The sequence below is a fragment of the Globicephala melas genome, chromosome X (genome assembly GCF_963455315.2).
Source record: "Globicephala melas chromosome X, mGloMel1.2, whole genome shotgun sequence".
NCBI lineage: Eukaryota > Metazoa > Chordata > Mammalia > Artiodactyla > Delphinidae > Globicephala > Globicephala melas.
The window spans coordinates 122328780-122354698 of record NC_083335.1 but is presented as its reverse complement, the minus strand read 5'-3'; the positions used below and the strand labels follow the sequence as shown (position 1 = coordinate 122354698).

Below are 25919 nucleotides of genomic sequence, written 5' to 3'. Positions count from 1 at the left end.
TTGAGTCATGACATTCATTTCGTGTCACAACCAGATAATTAAAAAAAAAAAATAAAACAGAAGGGAATCAGGAAGTATCAGAAGTGATCACTCTATGAAGAAATAAATCCTTTCTGGAAACTTTTGCTTCGGTTAAACATCTGTGTATGACATCTCATTGGATGATGGTGTAAAATGTATGTCTTACGAAGTTCAGAAGCTTCTGCATTAGATCATGTTAGCACCGCCTTCTAGAAAAATCTAGGCAGCTTAGCGATGGTGCCGTTCTCTAACAGCAAAAACCCACAGATGCTCTAGTATTTCTCAGAGTGTTCTACAGGAGTTTAGAACTCTAGGGGAGCTTGTTAACAGGGAGAGGCAAAGCCTTACCTTAGAACTACTCTCCGTAGGAATTTCTCAACGTAAGACTGGCAATGTTCAGATTCAGCCAGGACCCCAGCACCTCCCTACACAAAGTCTGAGGACTCACAGTTCTCCACCTACAGTCAAGAGCTTTTCCCCTCTTCCCTTCTTGGTCTACCTGTGGGAAGTTCCAACGATCCAATTTTCTACGCCACCACGTACTGAGCTATCAAAGGCAATCCCACAAGGGACAGATCTGCGCCAAGCGCCACGCCCACGATGCGGGTGTCTGTTCAAGTTATGGCCGCCTCTGGCCGTGCGGGCCGAGGGGTAGGCTGACCATGAGCACTGATAGCTCCACAGTGTCTCCAGGTTCAAAATCACGGACACAGATATTCACCAGCGGGCTGGCCAGCTGAACATCTTCCCCTTTCTCTTAAGAATCGAATTATCAATATGTCCTTCATCACGCCATGTTGCCAGCTTCCTCCACTCTCTGGTGCCTGAACAGACCTGCTCTCGTGGGCAGGGCAAGTAACCACCAAGGCCAAACATCTGATTTTCACACTGCGTTCCCACCCTTCTCTATAGGACTATCCTCTAAACTTTTAAAGGCAACAAAACAATTTTGTTCGTTTTTAACAGCAAGTGTTCCTGAGACAGACTGCTGTGAAGCCCTCCGTGGATGGCTACCCCCTTCGCTGACCGCAAACACCAAATCTACAAACTCAAGAGGCCCCAACAGACTCCCAAGAGATCATCTGCTTCACCCAGCTGACTCTCAGAGTTGCTCTGCTCGGAAACGTGCCCAGAATATTGCGGATCTCCTCACGTTGTTTATGTCGTATAACATCTACAGTAAACAATACACATGACCTTTCCTCTCTTAATCACACACCTGAAGAGTAAAGACCGTGGTGATGCCACGGTCTTTACTCTTCAGGTAAAGACCCAGGGTCTGGGTCCCTGTTGTCACCCAGACATTTTTGGGGCATGGCCTCATAAGCAGAGGACGTGCGGGAAACTGGCAAAACATCTCTGGGGGGAGCCCAGGTCATGGCAATTCCCGACCCACTCCCCCCACCGCCCAATACACACCCAGCTGGAGAAATCTCCCAACCACAGAAGGGGAAACATGGCTCAAAAGGCCACCCCGGTTCCTCCACCTCCATGGAAACACCTGAAATAGCATATGACATGTGTCCCAGGCAGCATCAGGCCGGGAGGCGATACCTACCGTTGTATGAACTGGGCCGCGTCCGCTGTGAGCCTCTGCGTGAGGTTGTCATAGGACATGGGCTGCTGGGTGATGTCACGGTTCCTCATGAGGAAGCAGTTCAGGGGCCGGAAGTAATGCAGGAAGCACAGCAGGCCGCCGAGGACCAGGGCGGCCAGGAAGAAGAGGCAGAAGAAGATGCAGGGGGGAACCTGGATGAGCCCCAGGCACCTGAGCACGGCCAGGGTCAGCAGCGTGATGGCGATGACCTGCAGGGGGAGGAAGACCAGCAGCCTTAAGGCCCTGGTGAACACGCTGCCTTCTCCCGGCTTGCAGTCCCGCAGGTTGGTCACGGGCAGCCCGTGGAAATAGTCGAAGCCATGGCTCAAGGGGTGGTGGCAGAGGTCCGTTCTGTTGTGACAGCTGGTGCCAAGGTGCCACTTCCCTGAGCAGACAAACAAACAGGTGGCATGTTTAGTCCCCATGAGCACCCCGAAACGAAGGTCAGCTTCTGAGTTGCGCATGCTGGAAGGCGGCCTCTTTCTGCATATTCATCAGCCAAAACCATTCTACCGTTTCCACCTCCGTTTCCAAAAACGGTAGGGTAGGAACCACTCTCTCCACCAGAAAACAAGAGGGGATTCAGTGACTGGAAAAAATACAAATAAAATGAAAGACACACACCTCACATACTTCATAGGCAGGAGACAAAACTACATAGATGAACACCAACGTTTTTGGGGGACATGTGTTTTTTTTTAAAGACATTTCCTTAAAAGGAAAGTCTTAAAACCAACTTGATTTTGTCCCTGAAATGTCAGAAGTGGAAATGAATCCATATGTAAAAACTACCCCTGAGGCATGAGGAAATCATACTCATAACTCAGTAATTATTGTAAACACCTATAAACACTTCTTATAAAATGTGAACTGTCCGGGACCTTCCTGGAGGTCCAGTGGTTAAGGCTCCGGGCTCCCACTTGCAGGTGACACGGGGTCGAGCCCTGGTCAGGGAACTAAGATCCCACATGCCACGCAGTGTGGCCAAATAATAAAACAGAATAAAAATGAGGGCTTCCCTGGTGGCGCAGTGGTTGAGAGTCCGCCTGCCGATGCGGGGGACGCGGGTTCGTGCCCCGGTCCGGGCAGATCCTACATGCTGCGGAGCGGCTGGGCCTGTGAGCCCTGGCTGCTGAGCCTGCGCGTCCGGAGCCTGTGCTCCACAACGGGAGAGGCCACAACAGTGAGAGGCCCACGTACCGCAAAAAAAATAAATAAATAAATTTAAAAAATTGAAATGTGACTGTATCACTAAATACAGAGAAAAAGTGATGGTGGTTTGACAAAATGTGGGAGGAAAGAGACCGGTTATTTTGCTCCCATGAGATGTTCTAGGGTTCCTCTGATGACCTGCATAGACCCAAGTTTATCAAGTGAAAGGGGAGAAGGATTCGTTCCTACCCAGGGGATAAAATCAGTGGGAATGTCAACTGAGAAAAATTCAGACGCAATTTTAGTACTGAAACGTAAAATGTAAACCTTTATCAATAGTATGGTGTGTGTGTTTGTGTGTGTGTGTGTGTGTGTGTAGTTTTGCATGCTGTGTGTGTGCATGATTAGTTATCCATTTCACCATCCATCATCCATCCACACACATACACACACGTACATAAATAAGGACACACATCTACACATTCCAATAGCACATATAGACGCATGGTGTTTGAACTTAGCATTGAAATAATTTCTCCCCTACTTACAGTTGTGCAAACGCTATCAGTCAGTTCATCTTCAAGAACGCTGCTCTCATGCCCTCCCCAATTTCCCACTCACCCAGGTCCTCGCACCCCCCCCCCCGCCTCCACCAGCTGCCCATACCTATCAGAGCTGTGGAATAGCCTTGATTCTTCAGGAGCTTGGCGAACGTAATCTCACTGTGGGGAAGTCCTCCCGAAGAGGCGGAGAAGACGAAAACTCCCACTTGGGACCGAGATGCCATTCCTAAGCCAGGAGAAACCCACCATTAGGACAGGGGAAGCCCTAGGACTGGGAGGTGGACCAGGGCCGCAGCGACGGAACCAGGAGGTTGGGTACCTGAGCGGATGGGATACCGGCCCGTCATGAAGGCCGCCCTGCTGGGTGTGCACAGGGGTGATGCTGCCAGGTGCTGCGTGAGCTTCACTCCCCCTCTGGCCAAGCGGTCGATATTGGGAGTCCTGGAACAAAGACTCAGGTCATTCCTCGTGACCCTGAAAAGAAAGCTTTCTCTCTGGCTTTGTACAGTGAGTCGCTTGTCACTTATCCAGGGAAACTGCGATGGGACGGGGGAAGGAAGGGGACACAGCACTGAGACTCAGAGTGACAACAGAACCACACTGAGGATGAAATCATCCAGGTCTGCCCTCTCCAGGGGCCCACCCATGCCCCCCTGGGGGCTCTGAGCTGCTGATTTAGGAGAGAAGCCAAGTCCTTACAAGGGGCTGCTCTGAGAAGCGGGAGGGGCAAGGGTCAAGGTCTCTGTCCTCCGTCACCTGTGCCCCCCACGAGCTACCTCCGTGTCCCAAACGAGACAGCTCTGGGAGCAGCCTGACTCTTCTCTTGCCAACTACAGCCAAAGAGAAGCTCCTAACCAGTTCTCACCACGCTCTGCCGAATTTCCACATGGCCCCAGGGAGAACGGGGTGACGGCACCGTCCGGGGAAAGGGACGATGGGCTCCAGGTGCATTTACCAGGGATCGGTAACAAAGGGGTCACAGACTCCAGGGAAAAGGGACACAGCAACATGGAAACACGACATGCCGTGAGACACGCACACCCTCTGAGTGTCTTTTTTTTTTTTCCGCTAAAGGAACACTCATTTATGGGCTGACTTCTAGGATGACGCCTTATGCAGGACAAGCCATCCTGCCACCTCTTATCCAGGACTGGTGTGGTCCATCACCTTAGGAAATCATGCCAGACTTCCTAGGCATTCAGAGGGGAAGTTCCTTCAGGGCTGGGTCCACGCTGAGTGACGATCCCTTATCCTCCAGTGGGAACCCCAGCGCCTGCCTCTCTGCCAGGCTGCTCATCTTCTATACTTCAGTTCTGAGCATAGATGGGACTCCCCCCACCCTGCCATGGCCTTCTTGTCCTGCGGGAGAGGCCTGTTCCATCTGTAGGATGTCAGTCCCTATCCCCCATCACGGCAGCTTCCTCCCTGTAAAGGGACGGAGTGGCTAACGGCACTCCCCTCCAAGACTTCTGCCTGTGGCGTGGGGCACGTATCTTGTTCCGTTGTGACGCCACTGCTTCCCTGGTTCAGCGCCCACAGGCTAGTCCTGTAACAATGCATAGCTCGAAGGGGAAGATCACGGCATTGCACTGTAATGTCAAGCTGCTCGCTCATCTATTAGTTTAACTTATGCCTTTAATTCTCAACATTTCCACTTTGCTTTGGCCTTAAATTACAAGATTCTGAGAACACTGAGGCTGTCTGTATATTTGACTTAATCCCCCTAGTGCCTAGATTGGCCACTGAAAAATCTGACTCTTTTGAGGTGTGATATTATAAAACGTAAAATGGAAAATGTCCTTCAGAAAGAACTGGGGAGGAAGTGATAAATTGGAATTTGGGATTAGCAGATACAGACTAGTACATATAAAATAGATAAACAACAAGGATTTAGTGTAGGACACAGGGAACTGTATTCTTTATCTTGTAATAAACTATAGTGGAAAATGGAAAAGAGTCGGAAAAAAAGAATATCTACGTATATAAATGTATGTATAAATATATACATAGTATATATATATAAATATATACATATATATTGATAGAAAACTGAACCACTGTGCTGTACACCTGAAACTAACACAATGTTGTAATCAACTATACTTCAATTAAAAAAAATAAATAAAAGAACTGAATGCTAATATGGAGGACAAGGCAGATTTAGGGTATTATTGATATGAATTCTTACTTAGGATTTTATAGCCCTTTTTTTCTTTTGGATAATTGGCAGACACTGAACCTTAAAGGCTTGACTGTGATTTTTTAATTAAGACACCTTAGTAGGAACAGTTATCTATTATCTCACTAAAGTTTAGGAATAGCATATCTAATATTATATCTAATACTCATATCATATGGTATTTTAAAATGATACTTAAAATGAAAAAAAATAAATTGTGACATCGATAAGAAAAATTACTCACAAGGTTCGTGTCTGAAATGCCTAACAGTGAGATCTAAACTTTTCACAAAATGAAGCATAAGGTGAGGAAGGAAACATACATGGTCAATTAACATTTTAAGAGAACAATGAGTGCAGATCTTATCCTTGCAAGTGCTTTAAACAAAATCTAACAAACATCATAGGTCAGCATACGTTTTAAAAATAACACGTGACATCTGACACACAGAATCAGGTTGGAAGTGACGTCACATTCGGCTGCATCTTGCAGGCCGGGTCCTCCTCAAAAGTGTAATTTACTTCATGTTTGTTTGCTGTGCCACATAACGATGAAACAGACGTCCTGAGACGCACGGTCATGTTGTACAGAAGAGGAGGACCTACAGCGAGTGGTGTGAACACAAATCAGACCCCGTGGCACTCAGCGGCACGTCCCTGTGAGCTTCAGCTAATTATCTGTGGCTCTTACGAGAAAATTCTGGTGAATCCCACCCTCTCCTTTCATTTTGTTTGCGCTCATCACGTGTGAGGTGAAGCTCTCCACAGAACCACAGTTATGTCAACATTTCCCCATGATCACATAGAGAAAGTGCACCCCTAAGACCAATATTCCACTGCACCCTGACCGACTAATTCTAAACCCAAGAGCCCTACACCGGGGGGCTGGGGAACAAAACACCCTCCTCTGTCCGAGTCTGGTTCCCACTGTGTTTTCCCTACCATTGTAGTCACCCCTAGCCCTTGAAAAGTTCTGACACCATCAAACGTGACACGTGTCCCCAGGACATCTGTCCCCGGCCGGTGTGTCTGCATGAGAATCCAGCACAGCCTGGCCCAGAGGTGGAAGGAAGGTACAGAGGTGACAGCGAGGGGTTGACAAGGGGGGATGGATTGGGTCCCAATGGGAACGGAGCCAGAAGCCGAAAACAGAAGACAAAACAGAAGAGGCGAACCAAAGGGAGGGAAACATGATGATGGGAAACAAGCCACAGACTAGGGGCGAGGAAGAAAGAATTATGATGAATACCTTCCCAGTGAGCCGTCTGAGTTCATCCAACAGTGATTCGAATAGATAAGTCATCACACCTGCCTACTAACGCCTGTGTGTGTCTACATAAAGTCGTACAGGAAAGTGCGCCGTTGGGGGGCTCTGAACGTTTCCCCATGGCCTGTGCTCTGTGAACACGCGCTGCCCATCCCAGGACGGCGGCCCGTGAAGGGAGCCCTGTGTTTACACGTCACCCAACCTGAGGGTCTTGTTTCCATAGCAGCCAGGATCCCCAATGCCAAGGTCGTCGGCCATCAGCAGGACGAAGTTGGGCGTTGACACCGCATGGCTCCGGGCCTCATAGATGAACAGCAGCAGAAGCAAAAGCGTCCTCATCTTCCTGCAAAGGGCAAGGGGAAGAGAGACATGAAGGATGCTGGCCTGAGGCGGCCTACCCTCCTTCTCTGTGACCCTCCCCCTCCTCCCAGTAGAGGACGTTCTGTCGACCCGGCCACCCCCGACGACAAGGGCTGCAAAGCATCTAAGACATCACGCAGCGAAGAACTATCCTCTCTGTCCTGTGTGTCTGTTTCCAAAACAAACACTTCTTTCTCCCTGGATAGCAGTGACCTCTCCTTTCTACCCCAAACCAAAACATAGGCTCTGTCTAGAAAAATGAAGACACAATCATCTCTTTATGGAAGGCAGGCTCTGTGTCATCAGCTGAAAGTTCTCTGCACTAAAAAAAACCCGGGCATTTCAGGACAATCCAATTGTCAACGTCAAATCCTTTCTAAAACTAGCCACGAGTTTCGGCGTAGCGGCTTTTCAAAGGGAAACACGTAGAGTTGGGCGTGATGCAAACCTTTCCAAGCTCAAGGAAGACATGGTTCACAGGTGGGGCAGCTCTGGGTGCTAGTAGGTGGCAGCAAACGCAGTGGAGGGGAGGGAAAATCCATCCACCTTCTATGGCTGTCATCCCAACGCACACTCACCCCCCTGCCCCGGCATTTCACCCCTTTCAAGAACGACGGGCCGGAGGACTTTGGGGGTGGATGCACACCTGAAACTCCTGCTCTGATGCCCGTAGGAACTACCAAGTGAACACTCAGGAGAGGGACAGAAGCTGCCCGCGTCTGAGCAGCTGGGGGCAGAAGCATCCTCAGGCCTCTCCCCTTGGGTGGGGTTCAACATTCTCGGGGCCAGAACAAGGGGCCAGACCGAGGGATGGCCTGAGCTATCGCTCACCTCGAGAGAACTCAGGACTTAGGGAAACGAGAGGAAACCTTAGCAGAACCTGCGGCATCAGGAACTCATCGGGGGCGGGAAGGGGCCTGGGACGTGCAAACTCCACGGGAGCTGTGGGGTTCCACAGGAGGCATGATGGCCACATGCAGCAGAAATCCCATGAGAGTTTCGTCGGAGCAAACAACACGGGTGCTGCTTCCAGAGGACACCCGGACGCCAACCCAGCCACCCTCACGTGGTCCTCTTCTTTTACTGCACCCCCTTGCTCTCCGTAACACGGATCCTCACCTAGAGTGGGATGTGGAAAGACAGCCCAGCCCCTAAAGATGTGCAGGCCCTCATCCCTGGAGCCCCCTTGGAACGGGACGGTTCTCTGTCATGGGAGCTGTGCTGTGCCGGGACCCCTGGACCCACTCACTCGATGCCTGCAGCGCACCCTCCCACCCTGACTTGTGCCACCAAAAAGTCTCCCGACGCTGCCTCATGTCCCCTGGGGCATGAAGTCACCCCCAGTGCAGAACCACCGAGTCACCGCCGGCCCATCACCCTCTTCATCATCTGTAAAATCATCGGCGAAACCTTCGCTCCTGTAGGTACACGGTGACGACTCACTCCCTTGCTGTCATAGGCGGGCAGCTTGGCTTCTGTGGAGGGATTCGGAAGCTCCAGCCCATCTGAGCAACTGACTTTCTCCTTTGCACCCACTAGTACATCTTCAATGCTAACAGATCACATTCCTCAGCCATCCCGTGTCCCTGTCGGTCACAGAAGCCCTTGCATTCCTAGGCATGTAGGCAACAAGCTCAAAGAGGCTCTTCAAAGAGGACCTTAGGCTCTGAGCATTCCTTTTCGTCTTGCCTCACCTGTGACTTATCTGTCTCTGGTCCACGTGGAACATCTCTCCCCACCACACCTTTTCATCAGATGTTCTGCTCTCCGACCAGTCATCTTGCCAGTTGCCTTTCTGAGTCCAGATCAAAGGACCCTCACCCCGAGTGCGTGGGTAACTTGGAGCCATACCTTTCTCTCTTGACCTACTTTCAGTCTCCCCTCTCTGTCTCTCAAGGATCTTTTCACAAAGGCAAACTCGGCGCCCTTTGTCTAAAGATAACGAACCAGGGAAATGTGACCATTCAACGCGCTCTTCTAGAGCTCACTCTCTCATTCCTGTCTCCCGCGTGCTCTCTTTGGTGGCCTGTCTTTGTCGGGGAGTAGAGGCATGAGGGCAGAATGAAGAGTCAAGGGTCTCGTAGCAGCTCAGGCCAGCCGCTACGAGGCCTGGGCCACCTCCTTGCATGGGTGACTCATCCACATTTCACCAAGATGCCATCTCTGCGGTTGGGCAGTCAAATAAACGCCTGTTTTGTTTTGTTTTTTTTTTCAGTGCAGAGAACTTTCAGCTGATGACACAGAGCCCACCTCCCATAAAAAGATGGAAAGAAAGGGTCTCCATGACACCAAGATCCCCGCACCCCCATGTTCGTCACGGCATTATTCACAATAGTCAACACACAGAGACAACCTTAGTGTCCACGCACGGATGAAGGGATAAAGACAATGTGATACAATGGAAAGTTACTCAGCCTGGAAAAGAAAGAAATCCTGCCACTTGTGACAATATGGGTGAACCTGAAGGACGTTATCCTAAAGGAAATAAGCCAATAACAGAAGCACACATACCGCATGATCTCACTCCTATGTAGAGTCTAAAAAGAGAAAGTTCAACTCATAGAAACAGAGAGTATAACTGCGGTTGCCCCGGGCGGACGGGGGGCGGTGGCACAGAAGAAATGGGGAGATATTGCTCAAAGGGTATAAGCTTCCAGTTATAAGATGAATAAGTTCCGGGAAGTAATGTGCAGCAAGGTAACTATAATTAATAACACTGTATTGTATACTTGAAATCTGCTTAAACAGTAGATCTTAAGCACTCTATCCATAAAAAAAAGTCTTAACTGTGTGGGGTGACCAATGCGTTAACTAACTTGACAGTGGGAATCCCTTCATAACGTATATGTCTATCAAATCACCATATTTAAATATACGCAATTTTATTTGTCAATTATACCTCAACTGAGCTGGAAAAAAAGAGAATATCCCCTTTCCCTCCTTCTAAGAAAAAGAAAAAGAAATAAAGTGTTTCCAAAATGATAAAGTACCAGACAAATGTAACTTGTTAGGAGAATTTTTGTCTTTCGATAGCTTTGCAGCTAAAAGCCATTCACTGACAATTCAACCAAATCCATTTCCACAAATGCCTATGAGGTAAAAATTGGCTAAAAGACACCATGATGGTCTTGTGATGGTTTCATGGTTGAATGAGACACTGAATCACCCTGCAAGGCTCCAAGTGGCCAAACGAGATCTTCCATGAAGCCACTGAAACAAGTGACAGATGTGGCTTCTGCAGATGAGTTCTGATCCTGGTTCCCCTGCTTTACAGTGGTGAAACCGCAGGACATTTACTTAGCCTCTTTGTCATCATTTTCTTCTGTAAAATGGGGATTATTGTGAGGATAACATGATATACTTAGCACTATGACTCAGTAAGGGACTCGTAGGTGCCAGTACTTGTTGGCTGCAGTTATCAGCAGCATTACTATAATTTTGTGTAGACTCTAATAAGTACAGTCACACAGCTTTAAATGAAGATGTGGGAGGCCAACTAAAAGATGGCCTGATGACACCCTTCCTGGTACTCACATCTTGCATAATCCCCTCCCCATGAATGTGGCTGGACTTTGCAACTTGGTTCTGACTAAAAGAAGATGAAAACAGTGATGTGACATCACTTCTGTGATGAGGCTGCAAACGACTATGACCTCTGTCTTTCCAGCAGACTCTACTTCTTGCTGGATTTTGATTAGCTGAGTTGTCACATTGGAGAGACCCCCATGATGAGGAACTGAGGAAGGCCTCCAGCCAAGAGCCAGCAAGGACATGAGACTCTCACGCCACCAGCCTACAAGGAACTGAACCCTGCCTACAAGGATCTTACTGAGCCTGGAAACAGAGCTTGCCTCTGTTGAACCAGTGTTGAACCAGTGGATGAGACCACCATCCAGGCTGGTACCTTGATCCAAGGAGAGGAGCCAGGTAAGCTGTGCCTGGGTTCCTGACCCATTGAGACGGTGAGATAACAAATGTGTGTCACTTTGAGCTGCCAAGCTTGGGGGCTGTTTGTTACACAGCAGTAGGTAACTAATACAAAGTGCAGTAGTTTAAGATGGGAAGTTCAGCTGTGCTGATGAGGACCTGAAAAAAGCGTTCCATGCTGGTGGCTCAGAAGGTCATGCTGAATGTATTTTAAGAAGATGTTTCATTATTAATGAGTAGGAGGAATTTATATAAGTAATTTAAAGATACATGGCTCAACTTTTATTTAACATAGTTTTGGAAGTCCTAGCCATTGCAATCAGAGAAGAAAAAGAAAGAAAGGGAATCGAAATTGGAACAGAAGATGTACAACTGTCACTGTGTGCAGATGACATGATGCTCTACATAGAAAATCCTAAAGATGCCACCAGAAAACTACTAGAGCTCATCAAAGAATTTGGTAAAGTTGCAGGACGCAAAATTAATACACAGAAATCTCTTGCATTCCTATACACTAACAATGAAAGATCAGAAAGAGAGATTAAGGAAACAATCCCATTCACCATTGCATCAAAAAGAATAAAATACCTAGGAATAAACCTACCTAAGGAGGCAAAAGACCTGTACTCAGAAAACTATAAGATACTGATGAAAGAAATCAAAGATGACACAAACAGATGGAGAGATATACCATGTTCCTGGATTGGAAGAATCAACATTGTGAAAATGACTATACTACCCAAAGCAATCTAGAGATTCAATGCAATCCCTATCCAATTACCAATGGCATTTTTTACAGAACTAGAACAAAAAATTTTACAATTTGTATGGAAACACAAAAGACCCTGAATAGCCAAAGCAATCTTGAGAAAGAAGAACAGAGCTGGAGGAATCAGGCTCCCTGACTTCAGACTATACTACAAAGCTACACAGTCATCAAGACAGTACGGTACTGGCACAAAATCAGAAATATAGATCAATGGAACAGGATAGTAAGCCCAGAGATAAACCCACGCACTTATGGTTACCTAATCTAAGACAAAGGAGGCAAGAATATACAAGGGAGAAAAGACAGTCTCTTCAATAAGTGGTGCTGGGAAAACGGGACAGCTACATGTAAGAGAATGAAATTAGAACACTCCCTAACACCATACACAAAAATAAACTCAAAATGGATTAAAGACTTAAATGTAAGGCCAGATAAACTCTTAGAGGAAAACACAGGCAGAACACTCTTTGACATAAATCACAGCAAGATCCTTTTTGATCCATCTCCTAGAGTAATGAAAATAAAACAAAAATAAACAAATGGGACCTAATGAAACTTAACAGCTTCTGCACAGCAAAGGAGACCATAAATAAAACAAAAAGACAACCCTCAGAATGGGAGAAAATATTTGCAAACAAAGCAACTGACAAGGGATCAATCTCCAAAATACACAAACAGCTCATGCAGCTCAATATCAAAAAAAAAAAAAAACCAAACAAACCAATCAAACAATGGGCGGAAGACCTAAACAGACATTTCTCCAAAGAAGACATATGGATGGTCAAGAGGCACATGAAAAGATGCTCAACATCACTAATTATTAGAGAAATGCAAATCAAAACTATAATGAGGTGTCACCTCACAAGAATCAGAATGCCCATCATCGAAAAATCTACAAACAATAAATGCTGGAGACGGTGTGGAGAAAAGGGAACCTTCCTACACTGTTGGTGGGAATGTAAACTGGTACAGCCACTATGGAGAACAGTATGGAGGTTCCTTAAAAAACTAAAAATAGGGCTTCCCTGGTGGTGCAGTGGTTGAGAGTCCGCCTGCCGATGCAGGGGACACGGGTTCGTGCCCTGGTCTGGGAAGATCCCACATGCCGCGGAGCGGCTGGGCCCGTGAGCCATGGCCGCTGAGCCTGCGCGTCTAGGGCCTGTGCTCTGCAGCGGGAGAGGCCACGGCAGTGAGAGGCCCGTGTACCGCAAAAAAAAAAAAAAAAAAAAAAAAAAAAATAGAGCTACCATATGACCCAGCAATCCCACTCTTGGGCATATATCTGGAGAAAACCATAATTCAAAAGGATGCATGCACCCTAATGTTCATTGCAGCACTATCTACAATAGCCAGGACACGGAAGCAGCCTAAATGTCCACTGACAGAGGAATGGATAAAGAAGATGTGGTACATATATAGAATGGAATATTACTCAGCCATAAAAAGGAATGAAATAATGCCATTTGCAGTGACATGGATGGACCTAGAGACTGTCATACAGAGTGAAGTAAGTCAAAAAGATAAAGACAAATACTGTATAATATTGCTTATAGGTGGAGCCTAGAAAAATGGTACTGATGAACTTATTTGCAAAGCAGAAATAGATCACAGATGTAGAAAACAAATGCATGGATACCAAGGGGGAAAGGGGGTGGGGTGCGATGAATTGGGAGATTGGGATTGACATATATACACTACTATATATAAAAGAGATAACTAATAAGGACCTACTGTATAGCACAGGGAACTCCACTCAATACTGTGTCATGGGCTCTATGGGAAAAGAATCTAAAAAAAGAGGGGCTATAGGTGTATGTATGACTGACTCACCTTTCTGTACAGCAGAAACTAAGACAACTCTGTAAAGCAACTATACTCCAATGAAAGTTAATGAAAAAAAGACCAAGCTCACTCCCGAAGCAAAAATCAATGAAAGAAAAAGTAAAGACACATGGCTCAGCTCACCCACCATGTGAAAAATGAAGTTTTGTTTTACAATTGAAAGTTGAAGATACCAGAAGAGGAATAAATGTTCTTATGGCAGACACGTGTGAAAGAGATTAAATGGTGTGAAACTGAGACTCTGTGTGAATCTTAAGTAAGTCTCAGCCCCAAATCCAGCTACTCAGAGACCTGCTTCGGGCTACTACGCTTGTACTGTACACAAAAATCAAATATGATTTCTTTTCAAATAATGTTTTCTTCATTCTGTATTTACTTATATTCTAAGTGTACACAAGAAAAAACACACAAACCAACCATTCAGAGAACCACTCAGGTCCTGTGTTTCTCTCCAGGTTTTTCTTTTTCCTATGCTTGTGTCAACAGCTGAATGCACAGCACTCCTATGACTCTGTGCCCTGGATGCTGTTTTCGTTTTTCCATGCAGATCTCTCACTATAGGGCGGAGAAAAGTCTAAGAAAGAGCAGGGGTCAGACGTGGAAGGCACTGTCAGCACACGAAGGACGTTCATTTTTATCCAGAAGTGATGGAGAGACAGTAAAGATTTTAAGGAGGCGGGGGACAGGCAGGTTTGATTTCCACTGAGATGGTCATTCTGCTACTCTGTGGCGGATGGATTGGCACAGGCTGGAGTGGACATGAAGATAAAGGCCACGACCCTACAAAGATGTCGGTACCCAGAGTAGGTGGGGACAGGCAGCAGAGGAGAACGGAACTGCATTGAGATGCAATCAGTAGACCTCGGTAACTAACGGGACAGGAAGTGTCAGGAAGAGAGGGCCATGAATGGTACTTCAACTTTGCTCTGTGGAAACAGACAGGGGCCGTTAGCTGTCAAAGAGCACAATAAAGGAGAAAACATTTGGGGTTTAAGATTTTGAATCCTCTCCATGTTAGGATGTTGCTGTAGTAAGGACCCATTGTACACATGGGTGCTCTTTGGGAAAAAAAAAGGCATTCCAATTTTCTGTGCTGTTCAGTGAGAGGGTTAGTTTACGTGTAAAACTTTTTTCTTTTTTTTGTTTTTTTCGGTACGCGGGCCTCTCACTGTTGTGGCCTCTCCCGTTGTGGAGCACAGGCTCTGGACGCGCAGGCTCAGCGGCCATGGCTCACGGGCCCAGCCGCTCCGCGGCATGTGGGATCTTCCCGGACTGGGGCACGAACCCATGTCCCCTGCATCGGCAGGCGGACTCTCAACCACTGCGCCACCAGGGAGGTCCCTATGTGTAAAATCTTTTAATTGAACTCCAATAGGGCAAAAGTCCGCTAATAATTATTAATATCTATATTAATTTCCGAATTGCCAAATGGTTTTGGTTCGCTCACGGGGACCGTGTATCATTAGTTATAGGTCCAAAATGTGTCTGGGGTAGATATTACTAAGGCTAATGTGAGAAATACCACCTAGTACAATAAAGAATGTTTCAAATTTTATGTTTCTTAATAGCACTTACAATCCCACTGCATTTGAATTATTATTGTCTGAAGTGACCAGAATTTATTTTTTCCCCACAAACATGGATTAGTACAAAGTGCTTCTAAAGACGTTTCAAACTGTTTAAAGAGTTAGTTGATAAAAGTACTTAAAAGTTAAATAAAAGTGCTCCAAGATATTAAGAGTATAGCACATTCACTTCTGAAAAACAGCGTAATGTCTCCCCTGCAAAAACTAAATTATTTTTCTGAACAACCTTAATTTGGCAAAAAAGCAAGAAAAAAAAAAACTTTTTTGAGAATGCAGCTATTCCTAAAACAGAATTATTGTGAAGCGGAGAGAGAAAAGAACATTTTCATAACTAGAGATGTAATTACATTAAATTTGTCCATTAAAAGAATATTAACACTGCACGTACGTGACAGAAACTTTACCACAGCAAAACCAAAATGTCCCCGATCTAGTTGCTTGATGCGGAAAAGGCTTATTGGAAACAGAGAAAAACCTACATTGCAAACCACACTTTGTTTAGAAGAAATGCCATCTTTGTTCAACCCAAGCTATGTATCATCAATGAAATTTGCTTAACGAAGTGTTACCTAATAAATGTCCTATTTTAAATCCGTGAAGAAAAACAGTCTGACATCAGGGCAGCAAAAACCCGAAATGAATATGTGTTTAAACAGCTGTTTCTATAGATTTAAACACCTATTCAGATTGCTGTGTTTTTTCTAATATAAATATTCACGTCGTATTTATTTAGCGAACCCCGGTTTTTAGTGACTGTGCAACCCTGGCTGGGACTCTGGTCTGTGACTTTCAGGATACTCAAGTACACCCAGTACAGTTAAAGGAACTGTGCTGAGTATTAATAAAGAAAGGTTAACTTTAAAAAAGTAAGTCTCGCCCAACCTCTCTGTTGACATTTGAAATCTTCCGAACGGTTGGGGAGACAGTCAGTTCTGGATGTTTGAAGACTCTCATGGCTCTCACTCACTTCTTCCCTTGCTCCTGAGTCCAGCTGATGCAGCAAGACACAGGAGGGAGGGCAGCAAAGCAAGGAACCCAGATGGGACCCCGCCCCCGCCATGCCCATGCTGTCGCCCTGTCTGTGTAGGTCTCCGTTCCCACACAATAAGAGGGCCCCCGGCATGTCTAAAAGCCCACCCTGTTTCTGTGCCCACACCTGATGGTTCTCTACGTCTGCCTGGAAATGACTCTGCATTGTTTTCCAATGAGATACCAGAGGGACCGACTCTGACAGCATCATCACAGAGCAAAATAGTCCCTGAAAACTGTAAAAACCAGACTCTGAAAAGCATGCGACAGCCCATCCTGTTTGAGGTCCTGAAAAGCATTTCCCCCGCCGCTGACCGTCAGGGTCAATCCCTGGCTGCGTCAAACTGCACTGGGTACCTCAGCAAAGGCGGAGTGTTCACCTTGAGATGGAGAAACAGAAAAGGCAGGTGCCCTGGCTGGGCTCCGGCTGATTTAATGGCACAGATGTGACTGTGTTTGGCATGAGATGAGATCCCTGCCGGCCCAGTCCAGAAACTGGGGAATTTCTCACGCAAAGGTACCAACGGTCCTGCCATGGCTTAAAGACCCAACCAGGCAAGGCAGCTGAAAGGGAGCCTGCTGCTGGAGCTCAGAGCAGCAGACAAATACAAATTCAACCCCAGTTGGAAGAGTAAGAGCAGAAGGCTTCAGAATGAGACAGCAACGGCAAAAAGCAGCAAAAACAACTCTCACCCCCGCATGGCATCAAACTGTTAGCCTGGAGGCGCCCGTTTTATACAGATTGCTACCTACTTCTCACAACCAACGGTGCAGGCTGTTACTGTGCCCATTTTACAGATGAGCAAAGTGAGGCTGAGAGGTGACGTTATCTGCTGGAGGACATGTAGCCAGTGAATGATGGGGCGGGGGTCACAGCCCAGCTCTGTGGGACGCCAACTCCATTCCGAGACAAACGTGAGGAGAACTGTCCAGCTAAGAGCGGGCTGTAGGGACCGCCTAGAAAGGGGGCCGGGGCCACGTATGCAGGCAGGGAGGATCCTATTTCATTTTATACACGGTGGCGTTATTTGAATACTCATGACGCACTGGGTAAGTTGAAAATTATTTTTGACTGTGATAAAATCCACATAACGAAATTTACCATCTTAACCATTTTTAAGCGTACATTTCAGGGGCATTAAGTACATTCATCTTGTTGAAAACGATCCCCCCCCACCCATCTCCAGAACTCTTCATCTTGCAAAACGGAAATTCTGTCCCTGTTAAACAACCCCTCATTTTCTTCTCCCCCAGCCCCTGGCACCCAGCATTCTCCTTTCTGTCTCTAGCAATCTGATGACTGTGGGTGCCTCTCACCAGTGGAATCACACAGTATTTGTCCTTCTGCATCTGACTTATATCACTGACCACAATGTCAAGGTTCATCTGTGTCGCAGTGTCACGATGTCCTTGCTTTTTAAGGCTGAATCATATTCTGTTGCATGGATAGAGCACATTTTGTTTATCCATTTGTCTGTTGATGGTAATTAGTTTTAAAAGACCAAATATAGAAAATGAGACACCAAATCGTTAACCACTATTAACTCTCGCCCTGGTCTTCTGACCACTGTTAGAAAGTTCTCTTTTTTGGCTGTTTGAAGGGTTAAAATTTGCGAACACCTAGAGATTTTGAAATTATATAATACACCTGTTCATAACATGTTTGATCACTCTGAGCTGTATAGTGCTATCTTTGCTATCTATACATACCTATATAGGATGACAAATACATACTACATACATATATATAGTGACCAGCAGTATACCAAAATATATATCTCAGTTCATAAATAGGTTACACACATACACATACACATCACCTTGTATTCATATGTTGAAATGTCTATGACTATCAATGTTTGATAAAAGTTAACACTTCAGTGTTTTCCCAAATTTACAAAAGAAACTTTTGTTGCTGCTGATGCATTATTTTCAGTCTAAGTAGCTGAATATCTCGTGGCCAGATGTCTACAACTAAAGGTTCACTTCTAAGACAAAGGAAGATTAGCAATTCACATACTCTGCACGTAATAATTCGTAATTATCGTGAGCAAATATTGAATCGTGTTCTCATGCTACCCGGAAGATATATTACATCATGGAGCTTTGATAAAATGTCATTTAAAAAAAATTTTATTGGAGTATAGTTGATTTACCATGTTGTGTTAGTTTCAGGTATACAGCACAGTAAAATGTCATTCTGCAATGAGTGGATTGCCTTTTAAGATAAGAGGTTGTCTTAACCCTCAACTGCTTTTTTCCCAAAGCAAAGGAAAAATGCCTTTTGAGATGGAGCTGTGCTAAATCTAGCACGTTCACAAATGTGAACAAACAACGCAGAGAATCCCTGCTACAGCTTAATTCCCTTGCACTTTCTTACACTTTGGAAGGCTAAGCGTTTTTAAAACAGTGTTCTTTATGCGCTTTCAAAGTTCTGTAATTAAGAGATGCCTCCTGGGACCTCCCTGGTGGTCTCCAGTGGTTAGGACTCTGCACTTCCACTGCCGTGGGCCCAGGGTTCAATCCCTGGCTGGGGAACTAAGATCCAACATGCAAGCCCACCTCCCCCCCACCAAAACAAAAATCAAGTAGGTACACTGAAAACAAAAAAGAGAGAGAGGGAGAGAGCGGCCACCCATAGATAAAGCCAGGTGGAATTAATTGTAACAGCGTTTGTTATGACCATGCACGTCCCTCCTGTAGACTTCCACTTGGAATGCATCTGAGTGACTTCGTCCACGGGATTCTCCCCTTGCTGCTCCCGTTCTAACTACTCCAGCGAGATCCCGAAGGCCCAGGATCTGTGGCACGTCTGTGTACAGGGCACTTATCGTTAAGACAACTGTGTGGGACGAAGCCATCTCTCTCTTGCTCTGCCTAATAATCTGCTCAACCTCCAGTCCTAAGGGCTGTGCCATTATCCACCACGCATCACGGCTCACCTCAGGTTTTCATTCATTTACAACTGGCTGAATTCTACAAAGAAAACTGTGTAACCGGAGTGGTCCTCAAAATTCTGGGGAGAGTCACCCTAGCTGGAGAGTTCTTGGTCCCAGAGAATAATGAGCAGATAGACCATGACACTGGGATATGGAAGGAAGGGTGAGAAAGCCAGGTTTGGATGACCTCTCTAATGCTAAGAGTGATTTAGAGAAGGATTCTGTAAGAAAAACATATATAGAAACGGCTAAGATCAGGAGGTCTGCATGTTCCCCAAATCATATGTGGAAATGCTAACTCCCAATGTGATGCTATTTGGAGGTGGAGCCTTTGGGAGGTGATGAGGTCATGATGAGGGTGGAGCCCTCATGAATGGGATTAGTGTCCTTACGCTAGAGGCTCCAGAGAGCTCCCTCACCCCTTCCTCCAGGTGAGGAAGTGACGGCAGGCCGTCTGGCTTATGCAGAGTCCAGTCCCTCCGGCTAGAGTTCTTTGGGGTTCAGGGCTGGAGCCGACAGTGTTGCTGTGTCTACAGAGGTCCTGTCTGCACAGAGTTTTCTCAGGGCCCTCACGGGGAGGAGCAGAGCCTGCGTCAAGACAGATTTGGGATATTCCTGCATCGCCTGGCCAAAACACAGTGCCCCAATCTCACGTGAATTTCTCTTTTTTCAAATTTTAATTTTAGTGAAAGTGTAGCTGATTTACAAAGTTGTGTGAGTTTCAGGTGTACGGCAAAGTGATTCAGTGATACACATACGTATATTCATTCTTCTTTATATTCTTTTCTCACGTAGGTTATCGCAGAGTACTGAGTAGAGTTCCCTGTGCTGGACACACACAGGGATATACTGCTGGTTATATATCTTATCTATAGTAGTGTGTGTGTGTGTTCATCCCAAGCTCCTGATCTATCCCTCCCCACATCAGCAGCAACATGGATGGACCTAGAGATGATCATACTAGGTGAAGTAAGTCAGACAGTGAAAGACAAATATCGCATGATATCACTTATATGTGGAATCTAATTTTAAAAAAAGATATAAATGAACTTATTCACCCAAATTTCTAACATGCAGTATGAAGGAATGGGCCTACATTATAGTCAATCGGACAGAATGAAAATGCATGAGGAGAAAGACAGAATACGAAGTAGAAAGTGTGGAGCAGAAGAGAAAGTGAGGGCTTTGGAAAAGACATGAACTGCTTCTTTACATCCTGATATTGTCACCTGTGCTGTAAACATCAGAACGCCTCTGGGGTTGTTCCCCCTGCGATACTAAAGCTTTCGTGACGGGGGTGAGGACCGCTCAGGAGGGCCATGACTTGAGACGAGAAAGAAGAACATTATTTTAGCTGCTAGGATCTGGGCCAAGCTTGACCGATTTAACAACCAGATTAGGGCACAAGAAAAAGATGGCTCAAAACAAGTAGGACATCCCCACTGACGGGATGGTCAGCTGTTACTCCGAGGCTCACACTTCAGCAAGCTAGATGACCCTCTGCATTGAAGGAATTTCATAGAAATGATGATCAGCCTGGCCATCTTTCCAGGGAGGATAGGGTACTCCCTCCCCAGCACTCACAGAGTCACTGATGTTCTTTTAGAGATTATAAATAAGTGCATAGGGCACTTACTATAAGCAGAAGGCAAAGGCATTTTTCTAAAAAATTGCTTTGGTCGTTAAGATGGTGCGCAGCTGAAACGCATGGCCTCATCACCATCAGAACATTCTCCCAGGTATGAAATCCAGCCAGAGGAAGATGCAGGGTTAAATTGGTCCGAAGTGAGGGAGTGACCATGTCCTGGGCTGTGAGTCTGCAGCGAACTCGCCCCAAGGTCTCAGGGAACTGTGAGCTGGCCTTACATGTACAATGAGACAATGGGACTCCCCAGCACACAGCCCTGTGCGCTTGGGTGTCGGCAGGGCTTACAGCCTGGTCCCCTGACCAGCGCCAGACCCTGCCCTCCATCTTTCCCCCCAAGGAGTCACCCTTCCCAGGGCCGGGGTCTGGGGAAGCAGGCACAGCCCCCTCATTCCCCATTAGAGTGGCATCCTGCTCCCCTGTTGTATCCACCTCATTGGTCCAGGCAAAAGTGAAAGCAAATTGGAATGGGAAGCTTCCCAGCCTCTTCCTCTTGGAAGCAAGAGTTCAGAAACAAACCAAGGCAGAGGAAGATGCAAACTCCAACAGAGCTAAGCATGGGTCGCTTTGCTTTCTCTGAAACCATCCTCCGTGTCTCAAGATGGTTAAAAGAAACAAATGGAAAGAAGTCCAATAAATGTCTTTGGTTAAGCAGAATGCATGTATAAAATCTAGGGACTTCCCTAGCAGTCCAGTGGTTAAGACTTCAAGCTTCCACTGCAGGGGGCGCAGGTTCAATCCCTGGTCGGGGAACCAAGATCCTGCATGACGTGTGGCACAGCCAATAAATAAATAAATAAAAATACAAGAGTTGGTAGTACAGGAACAGAGCACCATCCCTCCCACGGTGCTCATGCAGCCTGCAGATGGTGCTTGGTGTTCAGGGATCACCCCACGCACCCCTCTGTTCACCTCTCCATGACCTTCCCATTCACGCCAGTTTCCCCAGCTCCAGACCTCTGGGCTCTGGGTCTGAATTGGGTTCCCCGGATCTACACTGTCTGGCTCTTTGCCATCGGATCCCAAATACCCTTCGACGACACCCCAGAACGCAAATGCTGACACTGAGCCTCTGTCCACTCAGGAGACAGGTACATAGTTGAAAATGTTTAAAGAAACAGAAGTTATAGGATGTGAGAAAAGCACTGCGCTCACTGCCAGTTAAGAGGTAGAAAGCCACAGCGACCCCCCAAATGCTCACGTTGACAAGATAAAGCACAAAGCCTCAAAGTCATAAGGACTTTCTTAATCGTGGAGAAATTCACATACCATCAAATTCACCACACAGACCAGTGAAAAGTGTACGGCTCAGGCATTCGGTACCTTCACAATGGAATGCAACCATCACCCGTGTCTAGTTCCAGAATGCTTTCATCACCTAAAAGAAAACCCTGCACCCATCTGCTACTCACGCGCCATTTTCTCGTCCCACCTGCCCTTGGCAGCCACCAACTTGCTTTCTCTACGGATCTGAAGATTCTGGATATTTTCCGTAGATGGAATCATACAGTATGTGGCCTTTTGTGTCGGGCTCTTTTCCCTGAGCATCAGTTTTCAAGGCTCATCCACGCTGTAGCCTGTGTCTGTGGTTCATCCCTTTTCACGGCTGAGTACTATTCTACTGCACAGGGCCATGCCGCGTTTCTTTATCCATCTGTCAACGGACATTTGTATTGCTTCCACTTTAGGGATATTTTAACTAAGTGCTGCAGTGAACACGGATACAGAGGTTTTTGTTTGAACACCTGCTTCCAGTTCTTCTGGGCAGACACCCAGGAGTGGAGTGGATATGGAAATTCTATGCTTAACTAACTGAGGAAGTACCAGACTATTTTCCACAGCGGCTGCAGCGTTTTACCTTCTCACCAGCAACAGGACACTCTCCATTAAAACCATCATTTTTAAAACCCATCAGAAAGCTGAGGATGCAAGGAAACTGACACGAACCCGAGTCCAGGCTGTGGTGACGCCTCCTCCCAAGATGAGACCCTTGGGTGCTTTCATCCCCGATGGAGAGAATGGGAAAAAGTGCGGGGAACCAGCTGAAACGGAAAGCTGCATTTAACGGCTTCATGGGGGCCGGTGGGCACAGAAGATCAGGAACCCGAGACGGTACGGGCAGACAGCAGTCTGCACCCGACCCTTCGACGCATCCCTACAAGTCTTTACTGGCCCACTGAGTGGTCTTACGCCATGGCTAGGGTGGGGCAGGAAAAGGACAGGCACCCCCCGACCAGGCACTCTGAGCTTTGGCCACGGGCAGTCACACCTGTCCCTGCCCCCCGACCAGGATGGGAACACGGGTCCAGCAAATCCAGGGCAGGAGAGAGAACAAGAAGCTTTCCTCAAAGACCCAACAAGCCAGCAGCCAGGCTGCAAAGCAGAGCGAAATCCTGTGACCCTCACCAGGGCTCACATCCCAAGCTCTGTGAAAGAGGAAGTGTGGACCCCACAGCAAAGCCCGTGAAGCCAGAGGGAACTGAACCTAATTAAAGCTACGGCAAGTAACATCTATACGGACAGAGTGGCTCGCGCCAGAGGCCGGGTAAACAAGGGGGTGTGATGTTTTCCAGGGGTAAATATTATGCAATGCAGTGTGGGCTATTCTTTAACACTCAATGTCCATCATTAAAGATACATGTGTATAAACACACATATATATGTAAATATGTATATATAAACTATGTGTACACATAGCTATACATACATTACATGTCAAGTAGCGTATGATGTGCAGGTGCTAAAATGATCAGACGTACAGAAAGACAAACACCATATGATAGCACTTATATGTGAAATCTGAAATATAACACCAATGAGCCTGTCAGAAACAGGCTCACAGACACAGAGAACAGACTTGGGGTTGCCAAGGGGGAGGGGAGATGGGGGGGATGGAGTTGGAGTTTGGGGTTTGCAGATGCAAACTAGTATGTATAGAATGGATAAACAACAAGGTCCTACTGTAGAGCACAGGGAACTCTATTCCACATCCTGTAATAAACCATCATGGAACTGAAAAAAATGATCAGGCATCGCCCCTCAAACATCCATAATAATAATAAATATGTCCGAGGATCCATAAAAGAACTTAAGCACGTTCGTTGTCTTCCACATGTAGTGCCTTCTGGATAAATGGTATCTACAGGCTTCGTCAATCAATTAATAGGATTACTAGGCAGTAATTCAAACTGCCTTCAGCTGAAAAGCAGTTTTGACATAAATCTATAAGTAGATCCAGTCTTCGGGATACAAAGTTCACAAAGAGCCCCCCGGGCTGAACGGAAGATGTGCCTGCAGGAAACGGGTATCTTCGGGTCCACTGTTTAGGGGAGCATTCTTTGTCCTGAGAGGAAACAGTGAAAATCTAGATAATGCAGGACGCTTCGTGATAATAACGGTCTCTGGGTTAAAGGTTAGTTTGAAAATAACTCTGGGTATCACAGCTGAAGGCATCTTTCCCCACATACAGCTTTGTTCTTTGTGCTCCATGCCACTGGGGTGTCCTCACTGAAAAGCATCTCGTACAAAGCGGACACGCTATCGGCAATGATCCTCAGACGTGGAATCTGCATGAGTTTCAAGCTCGTTCTCACTTGCTGACTGATAGCGGCAGCAAGAATAAACCCAGAAGATCCATGGTCAAGCAGCAACATGATGATACTTAACAGAATATAATTCTACATAATTAAATAGCTAATACCTGCAGCTCCTTATTTATTACAATGGTACTATCATCATAGAGGAGCTGTATGCATTAGGTGAATACCCAGAGACGTGCACATACTCACTAGAGGGGCATGCAGGGTGATGATCTCATTCATAAACAACCAGAGAATTTTTGAAGTAAAAAAATGAAGATATGATGATTGAGCAATACCGCTCCTGGGCATACACCCAGAGAAAAACTGTAATCTGAAAAGATACATGCAGCCCAGTGTTCACCACAGCACTATTTACAGTAGCCAATACATGGAAGCAACCTAAATGTCCATCGACAGCGGAATGGATAAAGAAGATATGATACATATATATATATATATATATATACAATGGAATACTGCTCAGCCACAAAAAAGAATAAAATAATGCCATTTGCAGCATCACGGATGGACCTAGAGATGCTCATACTAAGTGAAGTTAAGTCAGAGAAAGACAAACATCATATGACATCACTTATATGTAGAATCGAAAAAATGACGCACATGAACTTATTTTCAAAACCGCAACAGACTCACAGACACAGAAAACAAACTCATGGTTACCAAAGGGGAAAGGGGCGGAGGGATAAATTAGGAGCTTGGGATGAACATATACACACTGGTATATGTCAAATAGCTAAACAACAAGGACCTACTGTATAGCACAGGGAGCTATACTCAGTATTTTGTAATAACCTAGAAGGGAAAAGAATCTGAAAAAGAACAGATACATATACGTATAACTGAGCCACTTTGCTGTACACCTGAAAATAACACAACGTTGTAAATCAACGATCCTCCAATTTAAAAAAGGAAGGTATGATAAACTTGAGGCTGGTTACCTCAAGGCGTATCTGCTGCGAGATTCTTGAAAGAGTATTTCTATAGATGGTTTGTGTGCACTGTGGAAGGCACGTGGTAATCCCTGGCACCATCGTGAACTCACTAGGATCAAAGCACACCGCCCCATCCTTTACGATCAAGCCACCAGACCTCCAACTCCTGATAATATCAGGCACAGAATGAACCGTAATTCTAGCCCAGGGTCACGTGACAGTACCTATGACTTGTAGCTGGATAAACAGATGGTCCAAAGGAGTGCTGATTTGCCAAAGAATTGTAGAAAATGCGAAAGGCTTTTGAGAATATGCTCTACAACTTGGCTCTATTCAATAATTTATACCAATGACGTGTATGGATGAACTACAAGAATATTTATCCAGCACGTGGGGGAGAGTTTGTGCTTTGGAAGAGGATAAAGTCTCAGAAAGACCTTGGTAAATGGAACACAAGAGGAAGATCAGCAAAATTAAACTCAACGGCAAGACCCATAACCCACTTATTT

General features: G+C 46.1%; 1 protein-coding gene across 5 annotated transcripts in view; it reads right to left on the bottom strand.

Moving 5' to 3' along the window:
- The window catches only part of STS (steroid sulfatase), a 182130-nt gene that overhangs the window by 81214 nt on the left and 74997 nt on the right, over positions 1-25919 (bottom strand). For all 5 annotated transcript variants that reach the window (XM_060292964.2, XM_060292962.2, XM_060292965.2 and 2 more), the window contains 4 exons: positions 6982-7122; positions 3653-3774; positions 3437-3559; positions 1580-2003 (listed from right to left, as the gene is read on the bottom strand). In XM_060292964.2, the coding sequence (XP_060148947.1) occupies positions 1580-2003; positions 3437-3559; positions 3653-3774; positions 6982-7118 (806 nt within the window). In that variant the 5' untranslated portion in view covers positions 7119-7122. The remainder of the gene's footprint in view (positions 1-1579; positions 2004-3436; positions 3560-3652; positions 3775-6981; positions 7123-25919) is intronic.